Below are 16,256 nucleotides of genomic sequence, written 5' to 3'. Positions count from 1 at the left end.
GTGTGGTTAGATATTATAACAGTAGGTTAGGGGTATGAAAAATAATAAGAATTTGAGATTTTAAATAAATGGACTTTGAAAACAAATTTTCAATTGTTTCTATAATGGTTACTTAATGTTGGATAATTTAAAGTAAGGCAAAAAAAAAAGCTTTTATTAAATTTTTGCTCTAGGGAAGTGTTACATAATGGTATGTCAATAAAATATAGAGATTATTATGAAACAAACAACTATGTGGAAATATCTTTTTGTTTTCTATTTCCTTTTGTTATGCATATCTAGAAATCCTAAAACTATGATGCTAATGTGGATCTTCAGAGATATTCTAGGAATTTAAGATCATACTGCAAAGTGTCTATACACTTAAGTTAATAAAAGAAGTTATTAAAAGTGTTAAATTGCCTCATGTAAAACTAATGATGTATATAATTTAATTTACAGAACTTCTTTCAAATAGTTAGCAACCTTCTAGATGAAGAAAATAAGGAAAAATGGGAAGATGCACAGCAGGTAAGTTAGATATTTTTTGAAGATGTTATGTTAGATGTTATAAAAATAAGTTGACCAAATAATATGTGAAGATTGATGACTTACTAATCTAAAAGCATAATAGTTTTAAATAGTTTGTTCTTTATATTATGCTAACTTATAGAAAGCAAAATATATTAAATCATAAAAACTTGTGTAACTAGTAATAAAAATTAATATAAACAAACATCTAAGCAACATCACTTTAAGGTAATAATATTTAATAGCATAAGTCTTGTCATCAGCTATCTTTCTTATATGTAGGTTATGAAAAAGATATATAAAAATATATATGTAACACATCTTACTCTATACATTGCTTTTGTAAACCAAAGTCAACATGATGAGTAAATTATTCACATTTACTAAAATACTGTGCATTTTTCTTATATTTATGTATATGCACATTTTTAATCATATACAAGAATAAAAATGGGTGCATTTTTTGCAATTCTTGGATAGAAATAAATTGTATTTGATGTATTAATGAAATGTGTTTTTCCTGCTACGTAACATAACTGATCTTAGTATTTTAAAAAATACTAACAATTATATATATATAAACACAAGGCTAGTAATTATTTTCCTCAAGTATAGAATATCATAGTTTAAGAAAGCAAGTATAATTTTTGACTTATAATTACTAATAAATTTTTTCTCTCAAGAATTTAAAATGATGGGCCAGAGCAGTGGTGCAAGCAGTAGGGTGTTTACCTTCCACACTCTGAACCAAGGATGGACTGAAGTTCGATCCCCTGGCATCCCATATGGTCCCCCATGCCAGGACTGATTTCTGTGTGCATTGCCAGGAGTAATCCCTGAGATTCATCCAAAAACCAAAACAAATATCTTAAATGAATATTGCAATCTTAAAAATAAATATTTACTGTGATTGAAGTGAATTATGTTCAAATCCTTTATTTCTATTTATTCCTATTATAACATAGACTTTAAAAAGAGGCCATTTGGGGTTTACCTCATTATTAGGATAAATTATGAGTTTTTAAATATATCAAGGAAAAATACACCTTCAAAAAATGTAATATAAAATATAGTACTGTATGCATTTGGAAAATTAGCTAAATAAAATGGTGAATTTTTGTCTCAGAGTTTGAGTAATAAAAAGTCATTTCAGAATTTGTTAGCTATATATCAGTTGCAAACTATGTTTTAAATATAATACAAAATTATATATTAGAGTAAAAAATAAATAAATAAAATGAAATATATAGAACTAGATATTCTTTGTTTATTCTTCTTGTTGGGATTGATAAGAACACTATATTCAGGAGTAAATCATTATAATTTATGTGGTCTTATAATAAAAATGTTCATGTCTATACTATGAGTATCCAGACTGTTGTTAGTAAGCCAAATCTATTTTGACATTGGTGTATAAACAAAATTTAGGAATATTATCATATAGCTATATGCTATATGCTAATATATATAATATATAGCTAATATATGCTATATAGCTAATGCTATATGTAAGCTAATATGCTAATATATTAAACAATGAGCTATAGAACCAATAAAACTTAAAATGTCTACTATCTCATTTAGACATTTTTTGCCATATTGCTTTCTACTATTAGGGAAACATAATATTAATAAAAATAAGTTCATTGACTGATTACTTGAATAAAAGATGGAAGAAATACAGTTTTATTATTAAGTATCAAACCAAAAAGTGATGCACATCACAATCTGCTAAGAGGTTGCAGAATAAAGAAAACTCACCCTTTGGCTAGTAAAGTGTATATAGAATATATTACAACAAGTGGCATGTATTATCAATAATAATAACATGAAGTAAATAGCATGATTTGTCAAATAAATTTTATTCTAAATTTTATTCTAAACACACTAGCCAACTAACTACAGTTACCGTCTTCATAATTAATTGATTTTATACAAAGCAAAAAAGAAGAGACTGATGTGTTAATGTTGAAGGTATAACTTAGCCTACAAAATTTCAACTTTTACCCATCAGCAGACAAATTACCTTAATTATTGCATTTTAGGAGAAATATTTATACATTTTAGCTTTAAAAATATTTGTACACATTTTTAAAATAAAAGAAAATAATTTATCATTTGTGCTGTTCCAAGTATAAAATATATATTGCATAGAATTGTTGCTATTCTATGAGTGAGAGGACAAGTTAGAGAAAGAAATCTCTGATTTTCAATAGAATGAATAGAACTTTTTGTTGTTGTTGTTGTTGTTGTTATTGTTCTTTCTGATTTGTTTTGTTTTTGCCCCACACCCGGTGACGCTCAGGTGTTACTCCTGAAAATCGCTCCTGGCTTGGGAGACCATATGGGATGCCTGGGATGGAACCAGGTCCGTCCTAAATCAGCTGCTTGCAAGACAAACGCCTTATCACTGCGCTATAGCTCAGGCCCCCGGAACTTTATTATTTTATTTTTTTGTCATTGGGCCACATCCGGTGACCTCATGGGTTACTCCTGGCTATGCGCTCAGAAATCACTCCTGGCTTATGGGACCATATGGGACGCGGGATGATCTAACCGAGTCCATCCTAGGCTAGCACGGGCAAGGCAGACGCCTTACCCTGTATGCCACCGCTCCAGTCTTGGAACATTTTATTTTTGATTAATATTTATTGAAAACTCATTCACAATTATACATATGCACACACCAAAAAATAATATGTCTGCTGCTAACAGGAAGCTTTGAGATGAACAACAAAATTCATATTTAATAATTGATCAATAGATTAGAGTTAGTAATCCTCAACAAATCTTTGGAACTGTAAACTGTTTACATGTCATATATTTCTAGATATAATAATATTTGTTCAAGATGGAGACTATGTAGGGTAAGACCATTATGCATTCTTTGAACCTAAACTTTTGATGTCACCACAACAAACTCTTGTGCTGCCCACCCATCCTGAACAACTTGTTTCCTTCCCACAGCCTTTACATACAGCTCTTGTGTTTTCACTAAACAGAGTTGTTTCTTTCTATGTACTAGGCTTTGTTAATACGAAATCATTTATCTCTCAAATCCACTTAAATGTTTTTATGAGTAAAAGATGTTGTGACACTAACTGGATAAAAAATGAGTATAGATTCAAGATACTTTATGTTCTTACCTGGTTATATACTGTAGTCCAGCTTTATAATTTTCATTCAGTTTACATGGTAAAATTCCTATGACCTTGTAAAAGGTTCCACCATGAGAACTATTACTAGAAAAGAAGTCCTTAAGAAAATAACTTGTGTATTGTGACTAGGAATATGGTATTGATTTGTTTGTCAATACATGTAAAATACTTACATTAGAGCAATTAGATTCTAAAATTGTAGCTAAAATTACTATACATGTAGTGCTAGTATAATTATTAAAATGTGTCTTGATAAATTTAAGATTTACTTAATAGTTTATAAATTATTTGGAAATCATTTTTCTCCCAGGGTCTGATGAATATATGACAAGCAAAAAAAATAATGAAATCAATTTCTGTATTTGCAGTTGTATTTAAATCTATAACATTAATTACATACTAATTTTAACTAACAGTATGTTTTAAAGCTATTTAAAATAAAGATATTTTTCTTTTTTTCTTTTATAAATTTTTAAACACCATAATTACAAGCATTATTGTAGTTGGGTTTCAGTCATTTTAAATTTGTTTTAAATCATAGAATATTAACGACTGCTAACATTACTTTCAGAGTTATTTCTCTATGACACCTGGTATCATCTCAATTATTAGGTAGAAATTATACAACGTTAATAGTCACAGAAATTTCTTTAAATCAATTGAGCTAAATTGTGATACCACTATGTAATTTTAAAATCTAACTTACATATCTCATTATGTAGAAAATTTATTCCACTTAATCTTATTTTTTATTTTTGTAGATTTATCCAGGTTCCATAGAGTTAATGCAGGTGATTGAAGATTTTATACATATTGTTGGAATGGGGATGATGGACTTTCAAAATTCATACTTAATGACTGGAAATGTAGGTAAGAAATAGAATTATTTTTCAAAATTTCACTGAAATTAAAAAATGTTGCAAGTAGCTGTGACATATATTTCTAAGTATAATGTCCATTACATATATATAAGTACATATGTTACATACGTTATAGATAATTCATGTCTGATTTTCAGGCAAACTCAACTATAGTACATACTCACACAAATACACACTTGCATGTATTCGTATGTTTGCTTGTGAATGCAATAGAAATACTGATATTGGATTCCACAGCAGTTCCAATGGGTCCAATCAATGGAGTGATAGTAAAGTAAAAAAAAAGATAGACAAGGAGAGACAGTAAAGAAAGCGGCTAATAAACAATTTTTCATTAGAATAGAAGATAGTAGGCTAATATGTTAGAAAAACTTCTTGCTGGCATGGTCCAAATAAGTAAGTCCATTTATAGAAAGAAAAGGTTGAGAATCCATGTCTATCAAGGATATATGCCTATATTTCTCTTTCTGTGTGGTGTCTTTATTTGCTTTTGGAATCAGGATGATATTGACTTCACAGAAACTATTTGGGAGGGTTTTTGTTTTTGTTTTTTTTTTTCAGTTTCCTGGAAGAGCTTGAAGAGGGTTGGTGATAGATTCTCTCTAAAGGTTTGAAATAGTTCACTAGTGAATCCATCTTGACCTCTGTTTTTATTTTTGGGAAGCCTTTGATTACCCTTTCAATTTCCTCTCTATGAATAGGTCTGATCAGATATTCTAGATCATTTTTGGTCAATCTTGGAAGGTAGTAGGAGTCCAAAACTACATTAATTTCTTCCAGATTCTCTTGTTTGTGACATGGAGATTATTAAAGTAGTCTTTAAATTTCTGTAGTGTCTGAAGTGACCTCCCCTTTTCATTTCTGATTCTGCTTATTAATTTTCTCTCTATCCCATTTTTTTGAATCTTATTTATTTTTTCAAAGAATCAACTCTTGCTTTCATTGATCTTTTGGATCACTTATTAGATGTCCATTTCATTAATATCTGCTCTAAGTTTTATTATTTCCTTCTTATTTTGGCTCATGTTTTGCTCCTTTTCTAATTTCTTAAGCTGTGCCATTAAGTTATTTATGTAGGCCTTTTCTTCATTTTCTTATGAAAGCCTGTAAAGTTAAAAAATCCCTCTTAATAATCACTTTTGTTGTGACCCACAGATTCTGATAATTTATATCTCCTTATTTGTTTCTAGAATTTTGATTTCCTCTTTGGATTTTGTTCAGTAGTGAATTGTTTAATTTTCAAGTTTTAAAGTCATTTATTCATAGCTGTTTGTAATTCACCTCTGTTTTCAGTGCTTTATTGTCTACAAAGATAGCAAAAGCAATTTCTGTCCTCTTGAATTTATGGAGGTTTTATGGACCAGCCTGTGTTCTATCTTGGAGAATGTCCCAAGTATATTAGAGAAGAATGTGCATCAAGATTTCAGGGGCTGTATATATCTATTAAGCCACTCTCTTCTATATCTTCCTTCAGAGCCAGTATATCTCTGTTAAAATTTAGTCTAATTAATCTATCAAGGGGTGATAAGACAGTATTGAAGTTTCCACTATTATTTTGTTAAAATTATGTCTTCATGTTTATCAGGAGTTGTTTTAAATATTTTGTTGAGTCACCATTGGTGCATATATGTTTAGAAGTGTAATTACTTGGAGCCGGAGAGATAACAGTGAAAGGGCATTTGCTTGCACTCAGCCAACCCAGGACAGAGCTGGGTTTAATTTCCAGAATCCCATATGATAACCCTGCCTTCCAGGAGGAATTTGTGAGCCCAGAATCAGGAGTAACACCTGAGCACCAGCTGGTGTGGCTCAAATATAAACAATAAAAAAGTGTAGGGACTCGAGTGGTGGAGCTAGAGGTAATGCCTTGCAAGTGCTAGCAGAGGACAGACCATGGTTCGATCCCCAGCGTCCTGTATAATTCCATAAGCCAAAAGTGATTTCTCAGTGCATAGCCAGGAGTAACCCCTGAGCATCACCAGGTATGGCCAAAACAAAACAAAACAAACAAAAAGAGAATGCCTATCTCTGTCTTTCATAAACTTTTTAAGCCTAAATCCGTATCATCAGATATTAGCATGGCCACCCTAGACTTTTGAAAGGAATTGTTTGCTTTGACTCTTCAGATGTGTTTCTTACAGGCAGCAAAATATTGTATCCATTTATTTTTTGATCTACTTTGCCACTCTGTCCTATCTTTTTTATTTAATTTATTTGAGAGAAACTATTGTGATCTACAAAGACCTTCATAATTGAATTTCGGATATTTTCAGATATATAGTTAATCAGGTCTATTCCCACCACCAGTGTTGACTTCCTCCACCAATGATTTCTAAGTGCATCCTATACCACTACACTTTGCCCCCTGTACTGCCAGCATAACAGGCCCATTTAAGTTTAGATTGTGAAAGTTTAGGTCTCTTGATTTTATTTTTGTTGACTTTGTCTTGGATATTTAGTTATGCCCTTTCTTTTTTTGATCAATACATTTGAGATCACTTGGTCCCTAGCCCTCATCCTTTCTTTTTTCTTTTCTTCTTTATTTTATTAAAAAATGCAGAAAATAATACAGTAAAACAGAGTAATAAGGTTCCCAGAGTTCTATAAAAAGGCAGGACCCCCTATTTAAAAGAGAAAAAAAAAGTAGAAAGAAGAGAAAGAATCCTTAAGGATGTTGCAAAGGCAAAACAAAAGTTGGAGAAAATAGAAAGGAGAAACCATTGGCCTATAAATAGGGAGACCTACCCATGAAGAATCCTTCCATAAGACTAACTACAGGCTCCAGGCATACTAAGTAATCTAATCCCCAAATTTGTCTCATGGTCCCAGTAAAACTTTTAGGACCTCAATCATGGTGGTCACAATCAGGTTTCTAAAATTAGAGATCTTACATTTTGCACAGATCCTATTCAAAGTCTGGGTGTCATGAAACGTCCTTTGGTTTCATCTCACTATTTGGTGGTGATTAAACCTGCCCTGAAAGCAAGTTGTTGCTGTTCCAAGTCAGCAAGGTGTCATAAGAATATACTCTGGAGCAAATTGGGGGCCAAACAGCATTAAAGCCTTCCCTTGTAGAAGTTCTTCTATTCTTGGTGATGATGCAGAAAACTCTGCCAGTTCCAAAGATAGGATCCAAGATTCCGGGTGAAAGACCAATGTCTGATCAATTGAAGCCTGTCAAGTCGTGACAAATGTTCAAGGTGAAGGCACACCTGCAATAAAAAAAAATTTGAGTTCCTATCCATATTAGATACGAACTTAATTTCTATACAAATGGTTTCCCATTTTATATGCCACATGATAATACTGCTGAATATGGGGGTAAAAATAATAAGCTAAACAATTCCTATACCTTGTTCTAACACTAACTCAGAACCCAAGAGAACTGTATTTAATAAAATTTTCTACTAAGCAAATCCTCAAAAGGTACTTGGAAAACTACATCTAAATAAAAATGTACACAATAAGAACCATACCTATTAAGGAAATACATCTAAAGAAATATAAGAAGAAAATATAATATCGCCTTTAGAAATTGTTGGGGGAATAAAATTCAGCCTGTGATATGGTCTTGTGAAGTCTGAAAACAGCTCCCAGCATTCACCAATCAGGAAATATCCTTGAGCTGAGTGTCTCTCAAAAGCCAAATTAGATAGCAAGCAACATCCAAAGTATATGGAGGTAGGAGAAAGGAAGCCACCAAGAGCACAGCAGCAGCAGCTTTTTTCAGGGCCAGACCAAGGTAAGACGGAGTGGAAAGCTGTCTTATCTCTTTGGGAGATGGTTGGCATCTGGTTGTGGGGAGTAAAATTCCAGTTCCTGAGGAGTTAAGAACCGAGAATAGGGACCAGAGAGATAGCGCAGTGATAGGGCATTTGCCTTGCACGCAGCTGATTCAGGAAGGACTGTGGTGGTTCAAATCCTGTCATCACATATGGTCCCCCATATGTTCTGCCGGGAGTGATTTCTGAGCCCAGATCCAGGAGTAGTCCTTGAGCGCCACTGGGTGTGACTCAAATACCAAAAATATATAAGTGAATAAATAAGAATAAAAAGGGTTAAATAGGAAGAAATATCAAACAGGGATGAGAGAACAAAAAGAAAGAGAAGGATTTGTAAAGTGGTAAGCAGGAGAGGGTAAAAGGAAAGGTTATATATAACGAGAAAACACTATATGCAATATAGACAGACATATATCACAGGCTGAATTTTATCCCAACTATTTCAAAAGGTGATATTATATATTTCTTCTTATATTTCTTTAGATGTATTTCCTTAATAGGTATGGTTATTATTGTGTACATTTTTATTTATATGTAGTTTTCCAATGTACATTACAAACGGGCATTGAACAGACATATAGGTATTCACCACACACAAACTCACAGATAAATAGAAAGACAACAAAGGTAGATTCAGAGATTGCAATTGAAAAATTGACCATGTGGAATGGATCAGTTAAAAAACATAAAACCAGCAAATCAGATGGAAATGTTCTCCATTTCCTACCTACGCACATCATTTTTGTTGAGGGTAAACTTCACTGAATAAAGGCTTCCTGAGCTATATTGTGCACAGAACATTCTTAAAACAATAAAAGAATTCAAGTCTAGAATATTAAGCAATATGGTAATGAGCCCTGTAATAGAAGTCTACTCCATGAAGTTTCATCTAACAGGTCTTGAGCATTCAGGTTCCTTTTCCTAAAAACAAACTGAAATCAAGGGTATTATGATATGATAGTAATCTAGCTTTAGTTGAAAATAATTTCAATAAAATACTCAATGAATAAGCACTGTAGCAAGAGTTGATTGCATGCAGTTGCCTATTCCAGTGTTATCTGTAGACATAAATATTAAATCATATTAGCAGGCATAGTATATGTAAAATGAATAGGTTAGATTGTTAAGATATTATTATAAAGGGCACTTTATTTGGAGTCTTATAGCACTGAAATGGGAAATTAAGGTGACCAACCTATATCTTGAAAAACCATTGTGAAAAGATAAAAGAGTTATAGACATATTAAAATTAATACACAAAAATTCTTTTTATAGTGAACACTGTAGTGCAAAACCATGACTTCCAAATACATTCTGCACATGTTTCTGTGGATAAAAGCATTAAAATATTATAGACATCGATTAAAAACTGGTAAATGAACACCTGTGCAATCTAAACAGTTTCATTTGCTACTGCAGGTCTCTTTGAAGCATAAAAGAGAATATAAAATTGTGTTTCTCCTGTTTTGCTAATTTTTCTTTTCCTGGCTAAACTCTGGATCCAATGGTGTTTGAGACAATTACCATTTACAATTTTGTTATTGTTTGTGCTGTTATTCTAAATACCACATATAAGTTATATCATTCTCTATTTATCCTTCTTCTGGCTTACTTCATTTAACATAGTATCTTCTAGATGCATTCATGTTTCTGTATATTGCTTGATTGTATCTTTCCTTGCAGCTATGTAGTATTTCTTTATATATAGGAATATATATACATACATATATACTACATCTTTATGATCTACTTGTCTGTTGCTGGACATCTAGATTAATTCCAAATCTTAGCTATTGTACTGAGTGCTGCATGAATAACCTTTTTCATAGAAACTTGGGACATAACAGTTGAATTAAGTAGAAATAAAAATGATCAGACTTAAACACCAAACCCAAAATCAATAACAACAGAATCGATACCCAATCTTCAACAAGCTCTTCACAGAGGGTACCAGTTATACTAGCTGTCCCGGGGGCAAAGAAAGGGGATGCTGGGAATAAGGTTGGAGGGAGCACAAGACTGGTGGTGGGAATACCCCTGATTCAATATCATTATGTACCTTAAATATTAATTAAAAATTACTGTGAAGGACTTGTAATTCATGTTGGTCACAATATAAATTATTAAAAAATAAATAAAAATTAAAAAAATAATAACATGTAAAATTCCCTGTAGTACTAAAATTATTTGCTATGAAAATTTATAATTGTGCATAAAATAAAATACTTAAATTATTTTATACTTCTTTACTTTAGAAATATTCCCCACTCCTCTATTTTTATTCTCTCCCTCTCTTTTTCTCTCCTGTCTTTCCCTTGGTTTCTCTCTCCCTATGCCTCTTTATTTTTTTATATACAGAAGGGATATCATGAATATCATTTTATATCCTTTTAGCACCTAGTTCTTCAAAGTGATCATTTTCTATTGTCATTGTCAAAGTGGTTCCTTCTCTGCCTCAACTGCACTTTCCCATTATTTGTGGCAGACTTCCTACCATGGACTAGTCCTCCTGGACCTTGTCTTTATTGTCTCTGGTATTACCAACTATCTTAGGTATCTCTTAGCCCAATGAGCTACAAGTAAAATCAGTCTTGAAAATCCACTACAATCAAAATAAACAATATTAATAATAATTTTAACCATTCATATTTATTTTTATAATTAGCCATGGAGCTGGAGAAAAAGCACAGCAAGAGTGCATTTGCCTTGCATGTGGCCAACCCAGACCAACTCTGGTTTGAATCCTGGCATCCCATTTGATACCCCATGCCTGCCAGGAGTAATTTCTGAGTGTAGAGCCAGGAGTAACCCCTGAGTGCTGCCTGGTGTGACCCAAAAACAAAAATATATAAAAATATATAATCAGCTATATAAGGCATATATTTTACATCAAAGTTTGTTTTTAAGTAGAATGCATGTAAAAATATTGAATAAAAGCTAAATTCTGAAATGTGTAAGCTTGGGTTGACACTGATTTGAACAATATTCTGTCCAAATAATGATTTTATATTTATTCATTATACTATCATAATTGCAAACATTTTCATGTACAAAAACCACAGAATTGACATTGATATGACTAACAAATTTTGTTTATTCCTATTATCTTTGGTGTGTGGATTAAAATTATTCTATAATTTTAAAATAGTTACTTTTTTAGATACATTATACATCTTTTAAAAATTTAGCTTATTTGTATAGATACTACATTTTTCGAGAGTATATAACATAAATTATAAATGAAACTGGCTTGAATAGACAAAAGCGCATATCACAAAGAGCATTTCATTAAAAAAAAAGCCACAGAGCCTTGCTTATAGCTTATTTAATTTCACCTATGGGTTCTGAATTCTATTTTTGGTTCATATTTTAGATAGACATTGTTAAAAATAAAGAGACAGTGCTATTAGAAAAACAGTTATGACAATAAAACAAAATGCTGAAAATATAAGAAAAGGGAAATATTAAAGAAGATATGGTATAAAATTCTTGCTGTGGCAGCAAACAGCTACTTGTGCCTCACATTAAAAAAGTGTTTAGGTCAATAATTTATATCTAGCATCACAGCTAGAATAAAATTTTCTACAATATATTAAGATGACAGGAGAATAAATAATATACTATAATTGTGTTCTTAAATAGTTCAAGTGAAAGGCTTTATGACTCTTTTACCATTAAAATATTCTTACTTATATTTGCTTTTAGTAATATAGATATAATTATAAAGTGTGAATACTCATAAATACTTGAGATTAAAGAGTTATTATGTAACTGCTAAGTAAATATAAGTAATTGATATAGAGAGTTGATTACTCAGTATGACTGTCTATTTTTAACATATGCAAATTTAATATGTTTTGGTGTTCATAGTTTATTTTGTTGATATTTTATTTCATTAACTTAACAGTAATTTTCACTTATTTTATTTTTAGAAGCTTTTAGGGCCCAACCCAATATACTAGTCTTGTGCTCAGGGATCACTCTGGTTGTTTAAGGGGCCCACATAGCATGTGGCAATCAGACCTGGATTCACTGCATAAATGGCATACACTCTAGCTACTCTACTGTACCTGACTTTACTTTTTTGTTTGTTTGTTTTTTGGGGTACCTGGCAATATTCAGGGGTTACTCTTGGCTCTGCACTCAGAAATTGCTCCTGGTGGGCTCAGGGGACCATATGGGAGGCCAGGATTTAAACCACCATCCGTCCTAGGTTGGCTTCATGCAAAGCAAACAGCCTTCCTCTTTGCTATCTCTCTGGTCCCTGGTCTTACATATTTTAAATCTAGCACTGTTCATAGAGTAGAAGTATCCTGTCATAGCATTATTTAGCGTCAGCTATTTTTCATTGCACAGAAATATTCTTTGAATAGTGGTATTAACTTGCTTGCTACACTTTCACAGGAAAGTCTTGGGTCCTAAGGCTTCTTTTATTGCTTTCCTGAAAGCACTACTGATGAAGTTCTGAAAAGATCTGAAAACTTTCTATTGCCAAATCAAACTTTCTGCCATATTTTAGCCTTCATGTCTTTTATTTCTTGCCCAAATCTGTCTTGATCTATCTATTTTAACATTTTAAAATTTGTTGGAGTATAAGAGAATTAGAAGATAAAATTGGACTCATCAATACACAAATATTTTATTTTTGCCATTTTTTTACTTTATCATTGCTGTTACTACCATGTTCAGGTCCTTGCATTTGAGAACAATATGCCAAGGTCAGACTGTAATACAAGGCATCATAGCAATAGTGCTTGACATTAGTGGGCAGGTAAAGTACAGAATTCTCAGATACAAAGGCAACACAGGAACTCTTGAAATTACCTTTTCAGAGTCAAACATAAATCAAAGGAGATGAATTTCTAAAGAAGAAAAATTATATTATTTGATTGAGTCTTAGCTGCTTGCATTTTCAAAGTCAAAATAGTATGTTATAAGCCTTTGTTATTATAGTGAATAGTTAATAGGTAGAGTTTTTTATTATCCTAAAAAAATCCAGTATTGTAACAGTGTTTTGTAATTGTAGTATGTTATTAGTTATCTATTTTATATGAGAAATCATGTAGTATTTGGTATTTGTTCTATTGATAAGAATTGCTAATTATTTAGATAAAATTATTTACCATTATTATTACTATAAATGAAAATAGAAATTCACTTATAAATAAATGATAAATTTATATAAAGATAAATGCTATATAAAGTCTTTTGAGTACACTGACCAAAGTTTCTTTCTTAAGTAATTGTCTTTTTACAATAAGCACAAGTCTTTTTGAGCTAAGCAAATTATAAGGTTCACTTATAATTAAAATGAATGGAAACAGTTTCACGTCTACAAGAATTTTACAGTCACTATATAAAATTAAAAAATTAAGTCCAAGTGTACACATTAATATACACCAGATAAATGATGTCCTAAAAAGATTCATCATAAGAAATGCTATTTTGTTTGTATAAAAATATTTTTTATAAAGGGCCGTTATTACAAATATTGAAGGATGCCTAGGTGGTTGACAATTGGAAACAAAAGAGAGTAAGTTGACATATTGATTACATTATAGAAGAAAAACTATTTACATTTCAACTGAAGAATGTATCTGGGGAATAAATGACCTTTCTTAATAAACATACGTGTGTATAAAACTTAAATTTGGGGCTGGAGACATGGCGCTAGAGGTAAGGTGTTTGACTTGCAAGGAAGGACCGTGGTTCGATCCCCTGGTGTCCCATATGGTCCCCCCAAACCAGGGGCAATTTCTGAGCGCTTAGACAGGAGTAACCCCTGAGCATCAAAAGGGTGTGGCCCCCCCAAAAAAAACAAAAAAAAAAACCTTAAATTTAAATATTAGTCTAGGCTTATTTTAAATTTTGAAGACAATGAAGGCATGAGAGAGAGGTTGGCCTATTTTCATTATAAAGAATATAACAGAAACAAATTGTTCAAATTAAAAAATTTAAAACATATAAACCAATTTTTTTAAATTGCCTTAAGAGAATGTTGTTATATATATATATATATATTTTTCCCCCTCCCCTTCCTGTGGTTGTAATGACCAGGAACCCACATGCATTGTTTCGGAGCTCACACATTGGTTTTATTGCAAAGGTATTACATAAATTTTTGAGGTGTTGGAGATACCAAAAGTAGCACTTTTGGAGTTGTAGCTAGCTTTGTAGAGTGTATCTGGGAATCAAATCAGAGCCACTCAAGCACAGTCATAGAATCCAGGAGAGTAGAGGCAAGGATATATAATGGAGATCTGAATTGGAGAAAATAAGAAAAATCAAATAAATTATTATTAATTTGAGTTATTTGGAGATAAAAATGGTAGTAGAAATAGTATAGGATATCAAGCAAAAAGTTAGAACTGAGAATAGTATTTACTTAATAAACACTTGAAAGTATTTTTTAGTGCAACTGTAACCCACAAGTAAAAATAAAATTAAAAGGAGTATTCTGTGAGCAGCTTCTGTCTCACAGCTCTAGTGGGCTTCAATGAGCCCACTTCAGGGAGTGGGTAAACATGGATGGCGAAATATAAAATAAATGAGAAACCACACAAATATATTGTATGGGGGGCAACATGTTCTGGCTGGCATGTGACAAATTTAATATTTAAGTAGGGAGTTTTGTAAGGGGTAAAAGCCAGTTTACAATTACAAAGCAGAGTTTAACAGTAAACAATACATTAAGCAATGGGTGTAAGTAGTAAGAATTCTGAGTTACAAAGGAGAAAGTCACAACTCAAGGCAGCTCATAGCAAACTAACTTCAGATGCAAAATAAGGGATTAGTAAGAAGTAAAAAAATCAAGGAACAAAATCTTCACTGGGATAGGCTCTATTATTTAGAGGTCAAGTGAAAGAAAGAGTTAATTGCAATACTAAGGTGAAGTTCCCTTTTTTCAGGAAAAGCCAATAGCCCAGGTTCTGCATTCTGCTTATGCCTTTGTATACCAGAAATGGAGGCTGCAAGGACATTTTAAAAAAGAGAAAAATATTGTTTTTTATTTTGGTGCTAAATATTATTCAGGAAAGGGGTTTTAATCAAGGTTATATTTTTCCTGTAAATATCAGCAGAAGGGAGAATTGATTTTAAGGTCGAATAATATAAAGAGAATATAATATCGGTAACATAACACAAATCTCAGAAATATCTCTTTAGGAATTTCTCAACTCTCCACTCAGGGCAAAAATATTCACAGCAGGCCTATTGAGAAACCCAGTGGTTTTCTTAGTTCTCCACACCAGGAAAATTCAGGGATACATCTGGTGGGCCTACTGAGTTCCCCTTAAATGGAAATGTCTAGGCATGACCTGATAGGAGGATCAGAAATTAGAAGAAAAATCAAAGTATTGATATACCTAGAAATAAACTGCATAAAAGTGATAAATGAACTTTTAAAATCAGTAATAAGGAAGAAATTAATGCTAAAAACAGAAAATGGTGTGATGGGTATTAACTAATATATAACACATAACATTATGTTTATAAATATGAAACATATATTTTTAATAAAATTTATCTAAATTAATATGCTCTGAAATGATGGCATATATAACCTATATTCATTGCATGATATAAATTATGAGTAGTAATATACTAGGACAAAAACTTTTTTATTTACATATAATTTATATACTATTCTTGAAGGTTATAAAAATTATAAAATAAAATGTTTAAGAAAGTAGCCATTATAATAGAAATTGGAGGTAATAGGCATAAAAATAAGACATATAAAATATAGTTTCAGAACAAAATTTAAAGTCAGTGTCATGTCATTAATATGAGCTAGGAAAAATGTCAGAATAAAAATAACAATTACTGATAAAGTCAGAATATTGCTTTAAAATCTAAGTGATTTCATTGGAAAAAGATAATGTAAAAGGTAATTTAAATTTCTGCATTCTTTATGATTTCAATTA

The 16,256-nt window shown here is 31.6% G+C and overlaps 1 protein-coding gene across 1 annotated transcript in view; it reads left to right on the top strand.

Annotated features, from left to right (window-relative positions):
• The window catches only part of ADGRB3 (adhesion G protein-coupled receptor B3), an 898,471-nt gene that overhangs the window by 457,504 nt on the left and 424,711 nt on the right, over positions 1 to 16,256 (top strand). The window contains exons 12-13 of the mRNA XM_049776768.1: positions 442 to 510; positions 4,430 to 4,538. Of these exons, the coding sequence (XP_049632725.1) occupies positions 442 to 510; positions 4,430 to 4,538 (178 nt within the window). The remainder of the gene's footprint in view (positions 1 to 441; positions 511 to 4,429; positions 4,539 to 16,256) is intronic.

This window comes from Suncus etruscus, chromosome 7 (assembly GCF_024139225.1).
Source record: "Suncus etruscus isolate mSunEtr1 chromosome 7, mSunEtr1.pri.cur, whole genome shotgun sequence".
Lineage (NCBI taxonomy): Eukaryota > Metazoa > Chordata > Mammalia > Eulipotyphla > Soricidae > Suncus > Suncus etruscus.
The sequence above is the reverse complement of the archived record's forward strand: the minus strand, read 5'-3'. Positions and strand labels throughout refer to the sequence as shown.